General features: G+C 38.3%; 1 protein-coding gene across 4 annotated transcripts in view; it reads right to left on the bottom strand.

The window, feature by feature from the left end:
* The window catches only part of LOC140194900 (WD repeat-containing protein 7), a 619,189-nt gene that overhangs the window by 529,164 nt on the left and 67,465 nt on the right, over positions 1-22,560 (bottom strand). For 3 of the 4 annotated variants that reach the window (XM_072252235.1, XM_072252237.1, XM_072252238.1), the window contains exons 10-11: positions 22,121-22,223; positions 5,115-5,252 (exon numbers count right to left, since the gene is read on the bottom strand). In XM_072252235.1, the coding sequence (XP_072108336.1) occupies positions 5,115-5,252; positions 22,121-22,223 (241 nt within the window). The remainder of the gene's footprint in view (positions 1-5,114; positions 5,253-22,120; positions 22,224-22,560) is intronic. The other variant, XM_072252236.1, reaches the window with a different exon arrangement.

Raw genomic sequence — 22,560 nt, 5'->3', positions numbered from 1 at the left:
AGTCTCTACTAAATCGGTTAGGGAAGGGAAGGGAAGGTAGCAATATTTAAAAATAAACTCAAGACAGAGTTCATATGATTAGCACCTTGCCTTGTTATCAGACTCCTCCATCACAGACACACTGTAGCTGTGAGAGACAAAACCTGAAGGGAACAATATACACTCAGTTGCTACTTTATTATGTACTCTTATACGTCTGCTCATTAATACAAATACCTAATCAGCCAATAATGTAGCAGCAACTCAATGCATAAAAACATGCAGATATGGTCAAGAGGTTCAGCTGTTGTTCAGACCAAACATCAGAATGAGGAAGAAATGTGATCTAAGTGACTTTGACCATGGTGCCAGACAGGGTGGTTTGAATATCTCAGAAACTGCTGATCTCCTGCGATTTTCAGTCCTCAGAGCTTACAGAGAATGCTGCAAAATGCAAAAAAAAACATCCAGTGAATTGCAGTTCTGTGAGCGTAAGTGCCTTGTTAAAGAGAGAGGTCAAAGGAGAATGGCCAGACTGATTCAAGCTGACAGGAAGGCAACAGTAACTCAAATAACCATGCTTTACAACAGTGGTGTGCAGAAGAGCATCACTGAATGCACAACATGTCAGACCTTAAAGTGGATGGGCTACAACAGGAGAAGGCCAGAATGAGTTCCACTCCTGTACCTAATAAAGTAGCCACTGAGTGTAACTAGTTCATCCAAACACAATCATGCACTCTGGAACCTCAACCACAAACAAAATTAAGGGTAGCATCTATCATCTTTCATCATTTTTTATCAAAAATCTATAACCTAATTTATCAAAATTCTATAATTTCCTATATAACATCAATGTGAAACTACTGTAATGACAATCACTTAAGATATTCTTAGAGCAACTGAAAAAGATGGCTTAGCAGCATTACCTAAATCCCTAGATACATTTTCTGTCCAAGTTGAAAAAACGTATAAATCATGTTTCATATTTAAAGGACAAAAGGTTAATTCACATGAGCAATGACTTCAACTAAGAAACTTAATATGAGCAAACAAGAATTTATTCAACTCACAGTAGTATTTCTATATAGTGATAAATACAATTAAGTAAGCTTTATAAATTGAAAGATATTCAAACATTTGATAAAATATTTTAACGAACAGGGTCCCTGATTTGATAGTAACTGGTTAGTACAGCCTTATATGCCAGTAATAAAACACACCAACAGTCCCAAGATACAAAAGTGGTATGAAATTAAAAATTGAACTTGTTTAGTATATTGAGATCACTGTAGATTCATTTCTGATTACTTCAAGCTAATGTGCAATTTAAAGATAAATCAATTGGAATAAGAGACACCCGACATGAACTATCTTTGAATCGTAAAGAATACAGGGAGTGCCATTAGAACACTGTGTTTTAATTTAGCCTTGGTTACTGTGTTAAATAATCTCCAATTCTTGAAATGACTGTTTAATCATTTAATTAAAACTATGATTTAGGGAAAGGAGCAAATGAAATTTGTTTGGGAACAAAGTAGAACAATAGGCCAAGTAAAAATGCTGCTAAAAGTAAATATAGATGAGGTAATTCAATCCACCTCCCTTCACATTACAATGTCCATGTTATTTTCACCAGCAATAGAGTGTAGCAACAAAGTAATGAATTCATTAGAAAGCATGATCAACAAAAATGTTGTCAAGTCACATGCTCCATAACGGTAAAACAGTGTTATATCTTTGAAAAGAAAAAAACACTACTCCAAGGTGAGCTGTTAATTTACTCAACAGAACTAATTATACTGTATGTTTCTTTGTCTTTTAGTATCTTTTAAGAATCTGTGCACTGATTCATCACGGAAGGTGAAGCAATAAAATAAAGGGAGTTAAATGAAGAGTTTAAGGATACATTAAAGATGTAGGAGCACACTCTATAGATTGGAACCAATTTATAAAGAGTGCTCTGACACCTTTGTATAACCTTCAACTTCAAAGTTCAAAGTAAAATTTCTATCAAAGTACTTGTATGTTACTATACACACACACACCCTGAGATTTATCTTCTTGTGGGCATTCGCAGTAGATGCAAAGAAATACAATTGAATTAATCAAAAACTGCACACAGACAGACAAATGACAAATACAAAAGAAAAAAACCAATTAAAATAATAAATAAATAAGCAATAAATATTGAGAACTCAAGTTGTAGAGACCTTAACAGTGAGTCGATGGACTGGAATCAGTTGTGTTGGGGTGAGTAAAGTTATCCCTCAGTTCAGAAGTCTGATGGTTGAGGAGTAATAACTGTTCCTGAACCTGGTGTGTCCTTGATGATGGATGCTGCTTTCCAGCAACTGCACTCCTTATAAATGTGCTCAGTGGAGGAAAGGGCTTTATTTGTGATGGACTGGGCTGGATCCACTATTCTTTGTAGGTTTTTCCATTCAAAGGCATTGGCGTTCCCATATCAGGCGCAACCAGTCAGTATACTCTCCAACGCACCCACAGAAGTAGGTTTCCTCCTTCTATAATCAATGATCACCTCTTTGATTTTGCTGACAGTGAATAAAAGGTTTTTGTTGTGGCAGCACTCGGACAGATTTTCAATCTCCTTCCTACATTCTGATTCATCACTAGCTTTGATTCGGCCCATAACAGTGATGTCATCAGCTCATTTAAATATAGCACTGGAGTTGTACTTAGCCACAGTCGTTAATATAAAGCAAGTACAGCCTGGGGGCTAAGCACACAGCCTTGTGGTGCACTGTGCTGATGGTGATTGTGGAGGAGCTGTTACCAGTCCAAACTGACAGGGGTTTGCACGTGAGGAAATCGAATATACAGTTGCACAAAGAGGTACTGAGGCTGAGGTCTTGAAGCTTATTGATTAGTCTTGAGTTACTTACTAAATGTTTCATTAACTTTCTAACTAAATATCTTCTGGATGGCAGCCCTGATATGTTATCAAGAAGCTCTCCTCAAAATTGGAAATCTTCAAGTTCAAGTTTAATTATCACTGAACTATACATGAATATAGCCAAATGAAACAGTGTTCCTCTGGGGCCAAGGCGCAAAGCACATCACCAACAGCAGACAGCACACTGCACATACCACGTAACACAAATAGCACAAATAGTTAAGATTTCAGAAAAATATACAGTCACAATGAAGAAAAAATATAGGCCAGGCTCCTCCTGCGTGGCGTGACTGTAGCTTGTCCTGGTCCACCTGCCACCGAGTGTACATCAGAAGGCCATACTATTTTAATTGAGTTCTTTTGAAGAGGTAATTAAATCTATTGAGAAGAGCAGTTCAGATGATGTGATTCACATGCATTTCTTTTAGGCTGTTGATAAGATCCCAAATGGAATGCTGATCTAAAAGTTTAGAACCCATGGGATCTAAGGCAAATTGGCAAACTGTATACAAATCTAGCTTGGGTATTGGCGACAGAGTGATCGCAAAAGGCTGCTCTTGTAATTAGAAGACTGTGACCTCTAGTGTACCACAGCAGTCTGTGCTAGGAATTTGTTTATGAACTTTGATGTGAACATAGGAAACATTATGGTAAGATGTCAGATAGTACATCATATTAGTAATGCTGTTAATAGTGGAAAGGGTAGTCTTAAACCTCATTACAATATTTACTAGCTGGCAAATTCGGTAGAGAAATGGCAGATGGAACTTAACAACGCAAACATGAGGAAATTTGCAAATGCTGGAATTTCAAGCAACACACATAAAAGTTGCTGGTGAACACAGCAGGTCAGGCAGCATCTCTAGGAAGCGATACAGTCGACGTTTCGGGCCGGGACCCTTCACTGCTGTGCATGTTGAGTTTGTATAGAAAATCTCTAAACACATAGGATTCGCCCTAGGTTTTCTGCATTGCAAAGGCATGCTGGGAGGTAACCTGGCTGACATCAATTGCCACTGGTGTAGGTGATCCAGGATAGGCTCAATGAACTGAATGACCTCTTTGTGAGGGAAATATTATGCAAGATGTACATTCAATGAACACCTTATTAGGGACACCTGCTCATCAATGCAAATACTTAATCAGTCAATCACGTGGTATCAATTCAACCCATAATAGTATACAGACATGGACAAGAGGTTCAGTTGTTGTTCGGAAAAAAAAAGCAGAATGGAGAAGAACTGTAATCTCAATGACTTTGACTGTGGAATGATTGTTGGTACCAGAAAGGGTGGTTTGAGAATCTCAGAATCTCCTGGGATTTTCAAGTACAACATTCTGTGGAATGTACAGAGACTGGTGCAAAAAAAAAACATCCAGTGAGCAACAGTTCTCTGGACAAAAAAACCTTGTTAAATGAGAGAGGGCAGAGGAGAATGGCCAGATTGTTTCAAACTGACAGGAAGGCGACAGTAACTCAAATAACCACATGTTACAACAGTGGTGAGAGAAGAGCATCTCTGAATGTACATGTCGAACCTTGAATTGGATGGGTTACAGCAGCAGAAGACCATGAACATACATTCAGAGGCTACTATTTTATGTAAAGGAGGTACTAAGTGAAGTGGCCACAAAATGTGGTTGTCAGAGTCACCACTCCTCAGATTTCTCATATCCAATTACCTATAATAATTGCCTGCTTGATTAAAACTTTCACAGTAAGATCAAAAGGGAGATTTCAACAATATTCGTCTTACTAGGTTCTTGATTAGTCAGGGCGTCAAAGTTTACAGAGAAAAGCAAGAAGAATTGGGTTGAGAGGGAAGACCCACTCGATTGGCGAAATGACCTATGCCTTATGGTCTTATAGTGATAATTTCAATATGTTTATCACAGTGATGAAAAATGATTGCAGAATGTCAAAATACCTTTTGAACATACTAATATTTAATAGGAATATTTTCCAAATTCTCTATGCTTTACTTATTCTTGAAATAAAAATCAGAAATGAATCAATGAGAAGCTGCAAGTATCTTTCATATTAATTTGATTTACATTTTCATCTCACTACATACCACTGTGCATCATAAAGTATGAAATGGACAGCATACCAGCAATCAGCAGTAACAATTAACAACTATTGTTTTAGTCACCTAATACCAAATGCCAAGACAGAGACACACAAATATGGAGGGAGAGAACGTTTGATGATTCTTACTGGAGCCTCAAAAGGCCGAGTGCAAGATAACATCTGAGGTCTGTAGAGTTCCCAGGCTTTTATAGGGTCGGGGTAACAGTCATGAGGAACGTGGACAACTGCCTCCCCTATACACCCATATTCTATCTGCTGGGCATTCTGCCGAAAGGGTAAACAAATAGTGGAGTGAAAGAAAAAAAAAGACAATTAATGCTTAAATCATATAAAATAATGGTATTAGGAAACATTTAGATAAAAATGAATTGTATAAATGGATTAACAAAAATAGATAATAAAATCTCTGCAATGTCAACTGATATAATATTTTACACTAATAAATGATCAAACACTCACCTGATTATAACTCTAATACTAAAATAACATTTTGCAAATTACTATACGAGCATAAGAACACAAAACTATAAGAACATAAATCAGAGAAAGGAAACTATTACATAATAAAATTCACTATATCTCAAAGACCAAGTATTAAGGAGGGATTACTAAAATTACTACTTCATAAAATTTCATTTCTTGTTTTCTTTATGCTTTAGACCAAGATTGATTCATTCAAGCAACAAATTCACCTGTTCACTCATCTTAAAAACAAAACCTTTCCAGTGTTAAGTTACTGTTTATAACACACATTTTACACACAAAAAAATCCTTCAATTTTATAGTTTGTCCATAAACATCTTGCATCATCCTTTGAGTAATTAAATGGATGCTAGAAAAGGAACTGTCCTGAAATATAAGAAAAATACAACTGTGGTCTTGTAGAATGACAGATTTGTTATACTTTTAATTCCTACATAATTAAATATTAAGTTTATCTAATGTACTGTATGGTACAAGAACAATTTAACACAATGGGGAAAGAAATTAAAATACATTGCACAGCTGCCTTTTCTTGATTTGAGATTGTTGTCCAATTTCAGAGTCCAAACGCTAAAAATAAATTGTTCAAGCTTTGCTCTTTATCTACATGACATCCAAGTCACTCAGCTGGATTGCTGCCTTCCAATCCACTTAGGAGGAATCGGTTATCTGGTTAAAAACATTAAAAGCAGTGCACTGATAGGCAATCCACATTAAAATGACATCATAAAAATGCCTTCTGCAAAAATCAGTTTATAATGGGCAAGTTAGAGTTTCACTGATCTAGATTTACCTCAAGTTTTGAGAACCTGATTGTATTTTGTAAGGATTACCGTACAAGGCTTATAAGCAAAAAGAAAAGGCTGTAATCACTCCCCCAAATATAAATTTTATGAAGGTCATAAAGTGGAATATTTCACTTGCAGTAAGTGGAAAAGATATGTTGTAATTTTTCATGCCTGAGGAACCAAATCTAAAAATGCAAGATTGTGCTTCTCAAAACAATCTAAAACATACTTTTTAATATTTTGCAGAATCTTGGGGATCTCCTTTGCTTTAAACGTTAAGTACATAAATTTTGCTATTCCGTTCAACAACAAAGTCAGGACAATGACAACTTCCTATCACAGGAATTGAACACCTTACCATTACCTTAAGAAGAAAGAGTCAAAGAGCAACACAGCACACAAGCAGACCCTTCAGCCCATCTAGTACATGCCAAACTGTCATTCTGCCGATTCCCATCAACTTACAGCTGGACCATGGTTCTTCCTTCCAGTTACTTAACCAAACTTCCCTTAAATTTGCAATTTTGCCTCCATCCACCAGTAGCTAATTCCACACTCACATCATCTTCTCAGTAAAGTTGTTCCCCCTCGGGTCCCCCTTAAATATTTCATTTTTTACTCTTAACCTACAATCTCCAGTTCTAGTCTCACCCAACACATTGACAAAAGCCTACTTTCATTTACCCTGTATATACCCTTAATGATCTTGCACACCTCTATCAAATTTCACCTCATTCTCCTGTGCTCCAAGGAAAAAGAACATATTAAGAATATTTATTTCATTAACACCCGATGTGCAATGGGAGTAGGTGGAAAGAAGAAAAAAGGGTTTTGAGAGTCCTTTTTTGGCCAGTTCTAGCTCATAGTTAAATTATGTGCCTTGACCATGATTGTTCCTGGCAAATATTCCTACAGAAGTGGTTTGCTATTGCCTTCTTCTGGACAGTGTCTTTACAAGATGGGTGACCCCAACCATTATCAATACTCTTCAGAGATTCTCGGTCTGCCTGGTTTCAGTGGTCGCATAACCAGGTTTTGTGACATACACCAGCTGCTCATACAACCTCCACCACCCACTTCGATGGTTAGCAGTAATGGAGGGAGGGAACTTCGACTCAGACCATGAAAGGCCTGTGTCGGGCATTTTCATGCCTTACAAGGTGCAGACTGGAAGTCTGTGTGGGGCGCCACTCCTCGCACAGACTAGAGCAATGCGTGATTAAGTGCCTTGCTCAAGGACACAAACACGCTGCCACAGCTGAGGCTCGAACTAGTGACCTTCAAATCACTAGACAAATGCCTTAACCACTTGGCCACGTGCCCAACGCAAACACAACACAATAATTATTAGCAGTAATGATGATTCACAAAATGGCAGGTTACATGAAAAAAACACATGGGGAGGAAAAGGAAAGGCAGAAAAGAGAAAGTTAAAAACAAAATCCATCACAATGTCAAGACGACCTACATAAGAACATAAGAAATAGGAGCAGGAGTAGGCCACCTGGCCCATCGAGCCTGCCCCGCCATTCAATAAGATCATGGCTGACCAGGCCATGGACTCAGCTCCACCTACCTACCTTTTCCCCAAAACCTTTCATTCCCCTACGATGCAAAAATCTATCCAACCTCCTCTTAAATACATTTACTGAGCCTCCACTGCTCCATTGGGCAGAGAGTTCCACAGATTCATCACCCCTTGTGAAAAACAATTCCTCCTCATCTCCGTCCTAAATCTACTTCCCCGAATCTTGAGACTATGTCCCCTAGTTCTAGTCTCACCTACCAGTGGAAACAACTTTTCTGCTTCTATCTCACCTAACCCTTTCATAATTTTATGTGCTATAAGAACCTAAAATAAAAACCTATAAAATCTATAAAAACCTAAATGGCTTCACAGTTTGAAAAACTACTTTTCAAACCGGTGATTGATAGACTATAGAAAATTAGGTAACCAATAATAAGCACAACAAGATCACAAAAATAGCCATGAAATAAATAAGCAGTTCATCTATTTTCAGATGTTGGTTGAGGGGAGGTCTGCAATACTTTATTCAAAAAGAATTAACAGGATTTTTTGATCTATCATTCGGGACATGCAAGATATATTGCAGACACTTAACAGACTCTTAATTAAGCACAAGGATGAAATGATTAATTTATCTAACAGACAGCAAGGGTTTCAGTCCATGGATGAAAACATAGAATTGGAAGTCTATGTGGAAGGGAAGTATTAGATTAATCTTAAAATACGTTAACAGATTAGCACAGCATTGTGCACCAAAGGTCCTGTACTGTGCTGTCCTATCAAAAGTATAGTTTTGTTTTAAAAAGCCAACCAAAAGATAGCACCTCTGACCAGGTAGTTAATAATATTTTGGTTAAATCATTGGGCAAAAATTTCAGAGGTGTAAATGGATGATCTAAAACTCATGACTTCTAGTACCACGAATGGATCACAATTAATTCAATAAATCAGAAACAGGATTTTGTCTCAGTAACAGCGCAAATGGCAGTGTTTTTGTCCCTGGAAGAGAGCTACTAATATACTTCCAGGGCTCAAAGGCAGGCTCAGCTATATTGCATTTCTGGTAATACCACCTCATTGACCTTCGAGTTCTAGGCCTTTACCATACTGTGGATGATAACCTTTTTCTCATCTTCCTTCTAATCCTATCACTCAAAAACTATGCCTCACCACTCCTATTTCTAGATCGGCTTTATTCATCCAGTCTCTCTAGGACCTGACATAAATATCATGGTTCCAAAAGATGACAGATGATACAACAATTCCCACGATTGAGAAACATCCACAAGTTACAGTATTGCCAATCCTCCTGTTGTGGAGCCTTGGCCTTCTCCACCTGTGGGTAAATAGTGGAAAACCAGTTCCATTAAATAGAAAATTAAGAACAATCAGAATCGGCTTTATTATCAGTGACATTTGTTGTGAAATCTGTTGTCTTGCAAATTATGTATTACAATGCAGTACATAACATCTAACTGTAAGTTAAAAAAAGAATTTCTAAACAGCACAAGAAGAGATAAAAATAGTGAGGTAGTGTTCATGGACCATTCAGAAACCTGATAACGGATAACAGAGGCTGTCCTAAAAATTTGAGTTTGTCTCTTCGGGCTCCTGTACCTCCTTCCTGACGATAGTAATGAAAAGAGGACATATCCTGGATGGTGAGGGTCCTTCTTTATGGATACTGCTATATTGAGGCATTGCCTTGTCAAGATGGTGCCCTTGATGGAACTGGAGGAGTCAACAGCTCTCTGCAGCTTTAACCAATCACGTGCATTAAGCACCTCTATACCAGACAGTGATGCAGCCAGTCAGAAAGTTCTCCATAGTACATCTGTAGAAATTTGCTAGAGCGCTTAGTGATATACCCAATCTCCTTAAACTCCGAATGAAGTATTGCCGTTGGTGTGCCTTCTTTGCAACTGCACCAAATATATTTGGCCCAGGATAGATCCTCAAATATGTTGATACCCAAGAACTTGAAATTGCTCCCCTCAATGAGGACTCGTGTGTGTTCTCCCAACATCTGCTTCCCAGAGTCCACAATCAATTCCTTGGTCTTACTGACACTTAATGCAAGGTTATTGTTGTGGCAACACAACTCAATCTATTTCACTATTGTACACCTTCTCATCACCATCTGAGATTCTGCCAACAACAGTTATATCATCAGTTAGTTTATAGATGGTTCTTGAGTTGTGCCTAACCACACAGTCGTGGGTGTAGACAGAGGAGAACAGCAGGCTAAGCATAAATCCTTGCGGTGCACTTGTCTTGATTGTTAGAAACATAGAAAACCTACGGCACAATACAGGCCCTTCAGCCCACAAAGCTATGCCAAACATATCCTTACCTTAGAACTACCTAGGCTTACCCATAGCCCTCTATTTTTCTAAGCTCCACGTACCTACCTTAAAAGACCCTATCATTTCTGCCTCCACCGCCGCCACCGGCAGCCCATTCCATGCACTCACTACTCTCTGTGTAAAAAACTTACCCCTGACATCTCCTCTGTACCTACTTCCAAGCACCTTCAAATTGTGCCCTCTCGTGCTAGCCATTTCAGCCCTGGGAAAAAGCCTCTGACTATCCACACGATCCACTGGCAGTCAAAGCTGCCCAACACATCACTAGCACTAGCCTAACCACTGTCAAGGATACATATGCAGAAAGATGTTGAAAAAGGGTCAGTAACATCATGAAGGATCCCAACCACCCTGCTCATGGACTGTTTGTTCCACTCCCATTAGGGAGGAGGCTACATAGCATCCACATCAAGACCACCACTCAAAAACAGTTACTTTCCCCAAGCAGTAAAGCTGATCAACACCTCCACCCATTAGCCACTCCTGTGCTCAATGTCACTTTATGGATGTACAATCATTGTATATAAGCTATCATATGTATTTATATTTATTGCACTTCTTTTATAATTTGTGTTCTGTATCTTATTCGTTTTCCTTTTGTGGGGCATCAGATTCTGAATAACAATTATTTCATTCTCCTTTACACTTATTCTGGAAATGACATTAAACAATCTCGAATCTTTTAACATCATTTCATACCACCAGGAAATTATCTGCTTAACACGTTCGTCACGAATCACAAAAATATTATGGATGATCAGGCCCATGTTAATGTGTCTGTCCAAAAGATTAAATTTATCCGATTGCAGCATCCAACTGTGTTATACTGAACATGTGGGCTTAACTACGTTTTAGAATAACAGCTCAAATGCTTAACAATGCAAAATATTGAGAACAATAAGTAAATACAGTAATGTCACTGATCCTTCAGATGATCCCGACTATGATTAACAATTTGCAATTGGGAAAAGAACTTTATTTTAGTCTTAAAACAAAGTATGAGAGTATCTGTAAAATCTATGAATAAATTTGGATTTTATTTGTAAACTTCATTTACAATCAGCAACAAATTTGCATACACCAAACCCAAAAAAAAGGAAGCTGTGCACAATACATAGATAATAACCTGATCTAGGGAAAAAAGTAATACTACCTTATTCTGAGATTTACTAGAACCAGGGGACATGTCCTCAAGATTTGGGGGAGTAGATTTAGGGCAGAGATGAGGAGGAACTATTTTTCCCAGAGAGTGGTGAATCTGTGGAATTCTCTGCCCAATGAAGCAGTGGAGGCTACCTCAGTAAATATATTTAAGACAAGGTTGGATTGATTTTTACATAGTACAGAAATTAAGGGTTATGGGGAAAAGGCAGGTAGGTGGAGATGAGTCCATGGCCAAGTCAGCCATGATCTTATTGAATGATGGAGCAGGCTCAATGAGCCAGATGACCTACTCCTGCTCCTATTCCTTATGTTCTTATTTTAAATCTACAAATTGAGTAGTTATTGCGAATAAGTTCCAAAGTAATACCTGGAATGGTGAAATTCTAGTTATTTTTTTAGTGATACAGAGTGGAGTAGGCCCTTCCGACCCTTCAAGACATGCTGCCCCAACAACGGCACATCCCAAATTAACCCTAACCTAATCATGGGACAATTTACAACAACCAATTAATCTACCGGTACGTCTTTGGACTGTAGAAGGAAACTGGAGCTCCCAGGGAAAACCCACACATTCCACAGGGATAACATACAGGAACTCCTTCCAGAACGGCGCCAGAATTGAACTCCAAAATGCCCCAAGCTTTAATAGCATCACACTAACTGCAATGCTAGCCTGGAGCCCATCAAACTAGTTAACTAGAAGATGCTGCAAGAATTTTTGTGTTTCATTATTCTGTTTGAGGGTATGAATGACATTTTGCTATTTTACTGCTTGTCAGTTGTTTTTTGCCCCAGTTAACCAAGATTACAATTCTGGAGAGGATTTTTTAAAATCAATATTAAAGCTACAAATACCATACAATACATAGCCCTAGTGATGCTGTAGCATCCCCTGCTGGTTAATTGTAAAGACTGCAAAAAACACATTCTCCAACAAAGAAAACTAACTGCATCAATTCCTGCAAATAATGCTGAAATATTGCTGCTATTAAAATAAATAAGCAATGAAATACTACTTCCCCTAACTGTTCATATAACATTTACTCCTGTCCTCCAAGCATTGACAAGTAAGTGCGAATTTCACTAATCATATTAAAATAGACACTATATCAGGTCTACCAATGGCAATGCTGCTTTGTCATTTCACATCTCAGCAGACATTTTCAAATTGCATCAACCCTGGTCCTTATGAAATGCAGTAGCTTAAAAGAATACATTTCAGTGTATTTCAAGTTGTTAAAATCTGTGTCTAACAAAAAACGTAATTTATAAAATCCACATTGAAAAAGGAAAAATTCAAATAGTCAAAATTTGAATAAAATGTTTTCTATTCAAATGTATTTCCTTCTTAAAAAGCATACACTAACCTACAATGTTACTTTAATTGCTCATTCATGTCAAATCTGTGTGGGATCTTCCTTTGTATAAATTGGTTATATTTTTCTGTAAAACAAATGTGTGTTTAATTTTGGATTGCTCCAAGAGCCACCGGGTGGCTACTGTTGAACTCTAAGAAGGGTATATTCGTAAACTAGGTTGCTGAAGAGCTACTTCTGACTTTTCTACATAATTCACCATCAATTTTTCATCCCTTCAGCTCCCTTACCACAAGCGTCACATCCTTCTATTGGGCAGTTAACTATTCATTCATTCGGATGTACAGCACAGAACAGGACCTTCGGCCACAATGAGCCTTAACTCCCAGCAACACTCTTATTTAATCTTAGCCTAATTACAGGACCATTTAGATTAGATTAGATTCAACTTTATTGTCATTGTGTCAAGTACAGATACAAAGCCAATGAAATGCAGTTAGTATCTAACCAGAAATGCAAAGAATAGTGTTATTTACAAAATATCTGCGAATAAAAAGTAAGTGCTACGGCACACAAACATAAAAGTACTGACACAGTACAATATGGGTGCAATACTGCTTAGCGCTGTGATGTGAGGTTCAGCAGGGTCACAGCCTCAGGGAAGATGCTCTTCTTGTGCCTGCTGGTGCAGGAGCGGAGGCTCCTGTAGCACCTACCAGATGGTAGGAGAGTAAAAAGTCCATGGTTAGGGTGAAATGCATTCTTGATAATGCTTTTCACTCTGCCCAGGCAGAGTTTATGGCAGATGTTCTCAATGGTAGGAAATTGGGTGCCAATAATCCGCTGGGCAGTTTTTACCACACGTTGGAGTGCTTTGTGGTCCGATACAGGACAATTGCCATATCACACTGAGATGCAGTTGGTGAATATGCTCTCAATGGTACAGCGGTAAAAGTCCGTCAGTATCCTGGAACAATTAATTAATCTATGGTACATCTTTGGAATGTGGGAGGAAACCAGAGCACCCAGAGGAAACCCATGAAGTCACAGGAAGAACGTATAAACTTCTTACAGGACTGAACTCCAAATTCCTGAATGGCCTGGATTGTAATATCAATGTGCTAACTGCTATGTAACAATGGCACCCCCAATTATTTCTCATAATCCATGTCTCCAAAAACACTGATATCACCTTTTTGGTGAAGGGAATAAGTAATATTAAGATAAAATGCCATTGTTAATAAACTCAAGAGTATGGATCATGCGCAGGCAGAATGGATTAGTTTAATTTAACATCACGTACAGCTATTGTGCGCCAATGGGTCTTTTCCTGTGCTGTACTGCTCTATGTTCCAACATCTTCAGTTGGCTCTAAAAGTCTGACTGTGAAACTTCAATTTTACCTTCCTGTTGTTGCTGATACTGACAGAACTTATGCACCAAGAAAATTATCATCTCCATCTCTCTTCACACAGATCCATCTAACCACAGATGTAGAGTGTTTGAGCATTTTCTGTTTTATTTCAGATTTCTAGCATGAGTTTCTTTTTTGTTCTGCTGCCATCTTGAGGACCATTTCCATATCTTTTCTTTTCTTTGAAAAATAATTCTTCCTCGCACTGATCAATGTCCTGCTTTGAACACAATTTTAAACTTAAAATTCAAGTTCAAGTTTATTGTCTTCTGATAGTATATACAGCCAAATGAAACAACATTCCTCCAGACCCTGATGCACCCACAAAACATATCAGACAGAGCACATAAAACAAAATATTACCACAAATAAGTTAATAAAATATGATTCAAATGCACGTAGTGCACAGCACAGGTAAAGAGTAAACTGTTTGTTGCCCTAGTGAATAGACTTCAGAGGTGGCAGGATATTCATTAGTCTCACAGCCAGAGGAGAGAAGTTGTCACCCAGGCCGGCAGCCCTAGCCCTAATACAAGCTTCCTTTAGAACAGAGAGGAGAGGAATTTCTTAATCAGTGGGTGGTGAATCTGTGGATTTCATTGCTAAACATCTGTGGAAGCCAAGTCACGGGTTATATTTAAAGCGGAGACTGATAGGTTCTCAATTTGTATGTGGTTACAGGGAGAAGGCAGGAGAATGGGGTTGAGAGGGATATCAGCCATGATGAAAGGGTGGAACAGACTTGTTGAGCCAAATGACCTAATTCTGCTCTCATGTCTTTCTAATGGTCTAATATCATTACGTCCATTATTAACCATAAATTTTCATCTGAACATATGACAGTGGCAATCACTGAAATACTTCAGCAAGACGAAGGACAAGACTGGATGTTTAACATTCTTGGTTTCAAAGTATCCAGCTTCGAAGAAGAGCAAGAGAAAAGTAGGCAGACAGTAATACTGATTAAAGAAGATGTTATGAGTTGGAGAGAGAGAGGATGTCCAAGTAAAAGGCAGTATCAATTTGTTCATGTAATTTTTTTTTTAAATCATGACTAAGTATTTTCTCTGAGCTAACAAATAGTGGCTGAGATAGAGGGGCAAATATGCTGAGCATTTACAGAGATTTACAAGAGCAGGACATCAGGGACCCTCAAATACTGATATTAATTGGGATAACATTAGAGTAAAGAGTGAAGGGAAGGAATTTCTGTTCCCAACAACTTTGTTTTCTGGAGGTTTGGAAAGGAGACATTTCTGGACCTAAATCTTGGGACTAAAATAAGTAGACCATTTTTCAGTGGGAGAACATTTAGGAAACAAGGCGGTATCATTACAAATGGACAAGGCCATGAAGGAAACTACAGTCAATCTTCTTAATTTCAATGGGATCGATTTCAAACTAGGATAAAGTGGAACAAAATTTACTGACAGATCAAATTCTAGGAGAATGATGGATATATTATCAGATGGAATGATTCTTTATGTGGGAATGGGTGGTAGAAGAACAAAAATGTGACCCTCAAGAGTAAAGGAGGTAGAACATCTGATGAAACAGGAAGATGTGATATTCCAGTCAGAGCAAGACTGAACATAGCAAGTTGAGAGGAGGATCAAAAAGAAAGCACAGGACTGGCATAGAATAAGAGACTAGATAGGCAATCAACATAACAATGAATCCAAAAGCTTTCTATAGATGACAAGTAGTAAGAGGTAAGAGGCAGGGATGTGTGATTAAAGTTCAGAAAGTTCAATGAACTCGGACAAGATTGGAACACTATATGAAAAAAGCATAATCATCAATACCTCAGAAGGACAGGCAGAAAAGATAATGGATCACATGAAAACCGGTAAAAGGGGTCACCTGGAAAAGTCACTAAATGGAATACATAGATTGCAGACCGGTTTACTACAATCTTCAAAACCTCCTGGGACATTGGGAAGGTGCCAGAAAGACAGAAAATTTCAAATATGACCCACTCAGTCAAAAAGTTCTAAGAACTATTACAATTTTTTTTGATAATATCCTGATGATTTAAGACCTGGATGGCCAAATATGAAGAAATGAGAAAGGATTTAAAAACCCTGGATTGGGACAGGTTGCTCTCTGGCAAGGATGTGATTGGTAAGTGGGAGGCCTTCAAGGGAGAAATTTTGAGAGTGCAGAGTTTGTATGTTCCTGTCAGCATTAAAGGCAAAGTGAGTAAGAATAAGGAAACTTGGTTCTCAAGGGGTATTGGAACTCTGATAAAGAAGAGAGAGATGTATGACATGTATAGGAAACAGGGAGCAAATAAAGTGCTTGAGGAGTATAAAAAGTGCAAAAAAATACTTAAGAAAGAAATCAAGAGGGCTAAAAGAAGACATGAGGTTGCTTTGGCAGTCAAAGTGAAGGATAATCCAAAGAGCTTCTACAGGTATATTAAGAGCGAAAGGACAGTAAGGGATAAAATTAGTCCTCTTGAAGATCAGAGTGGTCGGCTATGTATGGAACCAAAAGAAATGGGAGAGATCTTAAATGGGTTTTTTGCGTCTGTATTTACTAAAGAAACTGGCATGGAGTCAATGGGAATAAGGCAAACAAGTAGTGAGGTCATGGAACCTATACAGATTGAAGAGGAGGAGGTGTTTGCTATCTTGAAGCAAATTAGAGTAAGTAATTCCCCAGGACCTGACAGGGTATTCCCTCAGACCTTGAAAGAGACTAGCGTTGAAATTGCAGGTGCCCTGGCAGATATATTTAAAATGTCAGTACAGGTGCACATTTCTCTATCCGAAATTCTGAAATCCAAAAAGCTCCGAAAACAGAAACTTCTCTCGCCAACAGCTGACGTCACTCAGGTGTGACGTGGCAGCACTAGCAGAGGCCGCCAGACATCAGTTGTGGCTCAGCGCTCGTACTGGTTACACGTGCATTTGCTGTTCGCTGATATTTTGTGTTCACTGTTGACTTTGTGTTTAATTTCACTGTGAAAATGTCAAAAACAGCTGCAGATACCCCTATGGGTAACAATGAGAAAAGAGAAGGAATCTTCTCTATCAATAACACAGAAAGTGGAGTTATTGCAGAAGCTTGATCGTGGTATGCCTGTGCAGCGTTTTACTGAAGAAAATAATGTCAGAACTACCGTTGTATATGATTTAAATAAACAGAAAGACAAGTTACTGAAGTTTTATAGTGACAGTGACGTTCTACATTTAATCCAATAAGTCAATTACCATGTGTTTGATTTGGTTCGTTTTAAGCCGTATATTTTTATGTTTTATTGAATGTTTTTGTTGGAAATAAAATTTCTTCTTGTCATTTTTCCCTAAACAACACAGTACAACAATTATTTACATACCATTTACATTGTATTAGGTATTATAAGTAACCTAAAGATGATTTAAAGTATACGGGAGGATGTGCGTAGGCTTGGTGCGCCGCTGGGTCCTAAAGTCCACCACGCTAAGCCAGGTTAAATAAGGGACTTCAGCATACGTGTTTTTTGGGTATCGGGGGGGGGGGGGGTCTGAAATCCAAAAAATTCTGAATTCCGAAATGCAACTGGGCCCAAGGATTTTGGATAAGGGATTGTGGACCTGTACTGTATCTACGGGTGAGGTGCCGGAGGACTGGAGGATAGCTTATGTTGTTCCATTGTTTAAAAAGGGCTCTAAAAGTAATCTGGGAAATTACAGACCAGTAAGTTTGATGTCAGTAGTAGGTACTAAGAGATAGGATCTACAAGTATTTGGATAGACAGGGACTTATTAGTGAGAGTCAACATGGCTTTGTGCGTGGTGGGTCATGTTTAACAAATCTTTTAGAGTTTTTCAAGGAGGTTACCAGGAAAGTGGATGAAGAGATGGCAGTGGATGTTGTCTACATGGACTTCAGTAAGGCCTTTGACAAGGTCCCGCATGAGAGGTTAGTTAGGAAGATTCAGTCGCTAGGTATACATGGAGAGGTAGTAAATTGGATTAGACATTGGCTCAATGGAAGAAGCCAGAGAGTGCTAGTGGAGGACTGCTTCTCTGAGTGGAGGCCTGTGACTAGTGGTGTGCCACAGGGATCAGTGCTGGGTCCATTGTTACTTGTCATCTATATCAATGATCTGGATGATAATGTGGTGAATTGGATCAGCAAATTTGCTGATGATACAAAGATTGGAGGTGTAGTGGACAGTGAGGAAGGTTTTCAAAGCTTACAGAGGGATTTGGACCAGTTGGAAAAATGGGCTGAAAAATGGCAGATGGAGGTTAATACAGACAACTGTGAGGTACTGCACTTTGGAAGGACAAACCAAGGTAGAACATACAAGGTAAATGGTAGGGCATTGAGGAGTGCAGTAGAACAGAGGGATCTGGGAATACAGATACAAAATTCCCTAAAAGTGGCGTCACAGGTAGATAGGGTCGTAAAGAGAGCTTTTGGTACATTGGCCTTTATAAATCAAAGTATTGAGTATAAGAGTTGGAATGTTATGGTGAGGCCAAATTTGGAGTATTGTGTGCAGTTTTGGTCACCAAATTACAGGAAGGATATTAATAAGATTGAAGGAGTGCAGAGAAGGTTTACAAGGATGTTGCTGGGACTTGAGAAACTGAGTTACAAAGAAAGGTTGAAGAGTTTAGGACTTTATTCCCTGCAGCGTAGAAGAATGAGGGCAGGTTTGATTGAGGTATATAAAATTATGATGGGTATAGATAGAGTGAATGCAAGCAGGATTTTTCCACTGAGGCAAGGGGAGAACAAAACCAGAGGACATGGGTTAAGGGTGAAGGGGAAAAGTTTAAAGGGAACATTAGAGGAGGCTTCTTCACACAGAGAGTGGTGGGAGTGTGGAATGAGCTGCCAGACGAGGTGGTAAATGCAGGCTCACTTTTAACATTTAAGGAAAACTTGGACAGGTACATGGATTAGAGGTGCATGGAAGAATATGGTCCAGGTGCAGGTCAATGGGACTAGGCAGGAAAATGAATCGGCACAACCAAGAAGGGCCAAAAGGCCCGTTTCTGTGCTGTAATGTTCTATGGTTCTATGTGGAGGAAAACTTTCCATAAGCATAGATGACTCAAAATATATATAGATGACTTGATAATGCGGTAAATGATGTCGTATCTGTTAAATAGGGGCCGTGGACAATTTCTGATTTGATGGAGATAGACGTGAAAGCACAGAGGAACATCTGGAGAAATTTCTGAAACACCCGTCCGCTGCTGTCATTACCATGTGGTTGGGAATCTTTCGGAGGGTAGGCCTCAAAATCCCCGGCCTTGCCTGCTTTTGGCGACCGAGAAAGAGGTTGAATCGCTCGGACAGAGATGGCGCTCAGTACTCAGTGTCGGACAGCCGATCAGAGCTCGAAGTTTTTGGATGACTCAGAGTCGGATTGTGGTCGGCGTGGCAGGGAGAGTTTTTCTTCCCTCTCCCGTCTGCGTGAGATGTGGGACACCTGAGACACTTTGAACTTTACCGTGCTCACAGACTTTCTTCATCAAGTTATGGTATTGTTGCACTGCTGTAACTATATGTATAATTATGTGGTTTTGTCAGTTTTTTCAGTCTTGGTTTGTCTTGTGCTTCTGTGATATCACATCGGAAGAAATAATGTATCATTTCTTAATGCATGCATTACTAAATGACAATAAAAGGGGACTACATGTCTTCATAATCTAAATGAGGAAGATTGCGATAATGCACAAGAAGATGCAGAAAAGTTCAGAGAATGAGATTGCATGTGCTGAAATGCAAGTAATATAGTTTGGCAGAATAAATAAGAATAAAACAGCATACTGTGATTAAGTGGTGCAGTTTTAAAAGATATACAGAAACAGAGATCTGAGTATTTGTGTACAAATCCTTACAGGTGATAAAATGCACTAATGCACCGATACGCAAGGCATACGGGATACTGGTTTTCACAAAATGTAGTATTGAACACAAAAAAATAGAATATAAAAATAGAACAGATAGCAATGGGGGGGGGGGGGCATTCAGAAGTGCAACAGACTGCACATTGAGTGGTGTCACAACAAGCAGTATCAGTAAGACCAAGGAATTGATGGTGGACTTCACAAAGGAGAAGTCAGACAGTATGCACCAGTCCTCACTGAGGGTTCAACGGTGGAAAGGGTGAGCAGCTTTAAGTTCTTGGGTGTCATCATCATCGAAGATCTATCCTGGGCACAACACATTAATGAAATCACAAAGGCAGCGCGCCTGTGGCTCTACTTTTCAGCAGTTTGAGAAGATTTAGTATATCTGACTGGTTGTATCACAGTCCAAAGCACTGGATCACAAGAGACTGCAGAGGTTGTAGAATCAGCCAGTTCCATTATGGGCTCAACCCAACCAAGACACCTTCAAGAGACACCTTCAAGACACCAGGAAGGTGGCATCCATCATTAAGGACCCTAACCATCCAAGATATTGCTCCTGCTCATTACTACTATCATGGAAGAGGTAAAGAAGCCTGACGATAAACACTCAGTGATTCAAGAACAGTTTCTTCCTCTGCACCATCTTTCTAAACAGACTGGGAAGTCTACCTCATTATTCATTTTTTTAACTATTGCCTTATTTTGTAATTTATAATAAGTTTATGTCCTTGCACTGTACTGCTACTGCAAAACAATAAATTTCACATCATTCAAGACAGTGACAATAAACCTGATTCTGATGCTGAGGAGACGTGTGTCTCTTTCCACTTTAGGAATGATATGAAAATTCCAGAATGTGTAGAAAAGATTTACAAAAATGTTTTCTCAGATAGCGAATTTCAGAAACAAGGTTAGAAAGGAAGAGGCAAGGATAGAAAGCAGATTGAGAAGAGACTTGGTTCGAAGTGTTCAAGATCTTGATGGGCTTAAGGTAAACAGGTAGTTATTCCCACTGGCACATGTTAAAGTGCCAAAGCACAAGGATATAAAATGTGCAAAGGATCACAGGTACATGCTTATTTTTGTCTTAGACTGAAGTTGTTTATATTTGGAACTCAATATATGTAATTTGGATGAAAATTGTCAATCAAGTTCTTCAAAAGAAAATTGAATCATCAATTAAAATAATTACAGAGCAATGGAGGTGAATGGAATGGACTGAATTTCAACAAAGAGCCAAAACAAATATGGGCCAAATGTCCTTTTGCTTTATATTTACTATAGATTCTAAAATACTCGCATTAGAAGCATAAAATTAGCATCCAAAACATAAGCAAAAGTTAAGAATCTGACAAATAAGTTGGGCTTCTAAGTTCTTTCCATCGTTATATTGTCATTAAGCCAAAGCTGATGTAGGGCATGGTGCCAACTTCATCACCAAAAGGCAGGACTTACAACAGTAGCACAAATAAAATAGGCAAATTTTTGTATATTATACAAACCATCTCATTACATGAAAACAAAACTTCAAAATCTAACTTTTATATAAGCAAACTTGACAGATTTAAATTAACAAGATCCAAATCCATAAGGTTAAATAACAGAAAATTAAGTTCCTTCAAGCTAGGCTTTTTTAATTTATTGATCTCTTGCTGGATATTCTGCATTACTTTGACTCAGAAACCTTGCTTTGATTCAATGAAGAATGGTCCAGGTACTTTGAGCTGCAAGAGTGTAGCTACAGCAAAAACATTGGTTTTACGTGTAGGAATAACAGGTCATTAAAAAGTACTGTTCTGAATAATTGAAGAGATTATTCAAAGTGACCAAATATTCCATATCAGAATCTACCAGTATAAAGTATAATTCATTTAAAACTCCAGCAATGGCACAGGTCATATTTGGAAGGCAGCCTATATTTGGAAGCTGGATTCAGATCTGGCTGCAGCTGATGACATGAAAGCCTTCTCTCACTGATACCTGGAAGACCCTGATTAAATCCACAGTGCAGTAATTTAAGATTGATAGATCATGTCAAGAGAACAGAGACCTTAGTTCTCAATCAAGTTCAGGTCGACACTAGAATCATTCTGTTTCCAGACTGAATGACCTTTATAAATGCACTGAAAAATTAAGGAAGCTGAAATATTGCACGAAATAAATAATTTACTTACTTAAATCTATTTGTTGAATAAAAAGTATTACTTACAGATTTATCCTTCCTGTCCGAAACATTATACAGTAGAGGTGGAATGGAATTTTCAATAGCTTTGCCAACATTGCTGCGGAATGACTCACTGGCTGGTAAACAGCTGTTGGGGAACAACAAGAAAGTACTTTTATTTCTTGTAAATCGTTACAATACATTGTACAATTTCTCAATCCAATACACTTTACTACAACGTAGGTAAAAACACAACATAATTTTTAGGATTTTCTAACACAAAAAAAGAGTTGAATGTACATTCAATTATATTCTTACCAATAAATTCAAAACTGTTTTACAGTAAGAACCTGTGATGGTAATATTTTTGGAGGTTACGACACTAATATCTAATGAGGGGCATATGAGATCCAAATACAAACAATATTATATTAATATCAATATATTATTACATATTAATATTATATATATTGCACTGATATAAT

The sequence above is a fragment of the Mobula birostris genome, chromosome 3 (assembly GCF_030028105.1).
Source record: "Mobula birostris isolate sMobBir1 chromosome 3, sMobBir1.hap1, whole genome shotgun sequence".
In the NCBI taxonomy this organism is placed as follows: Eukaryota; Metazoa; Chordata; class Chondrichthyes; order Myliobatiformes; family Myliobatidae; genus Mobula; species Mobula birostris.
This window is presented reverse-complemented; position numbering and strand designations above follow the sequence as displayed.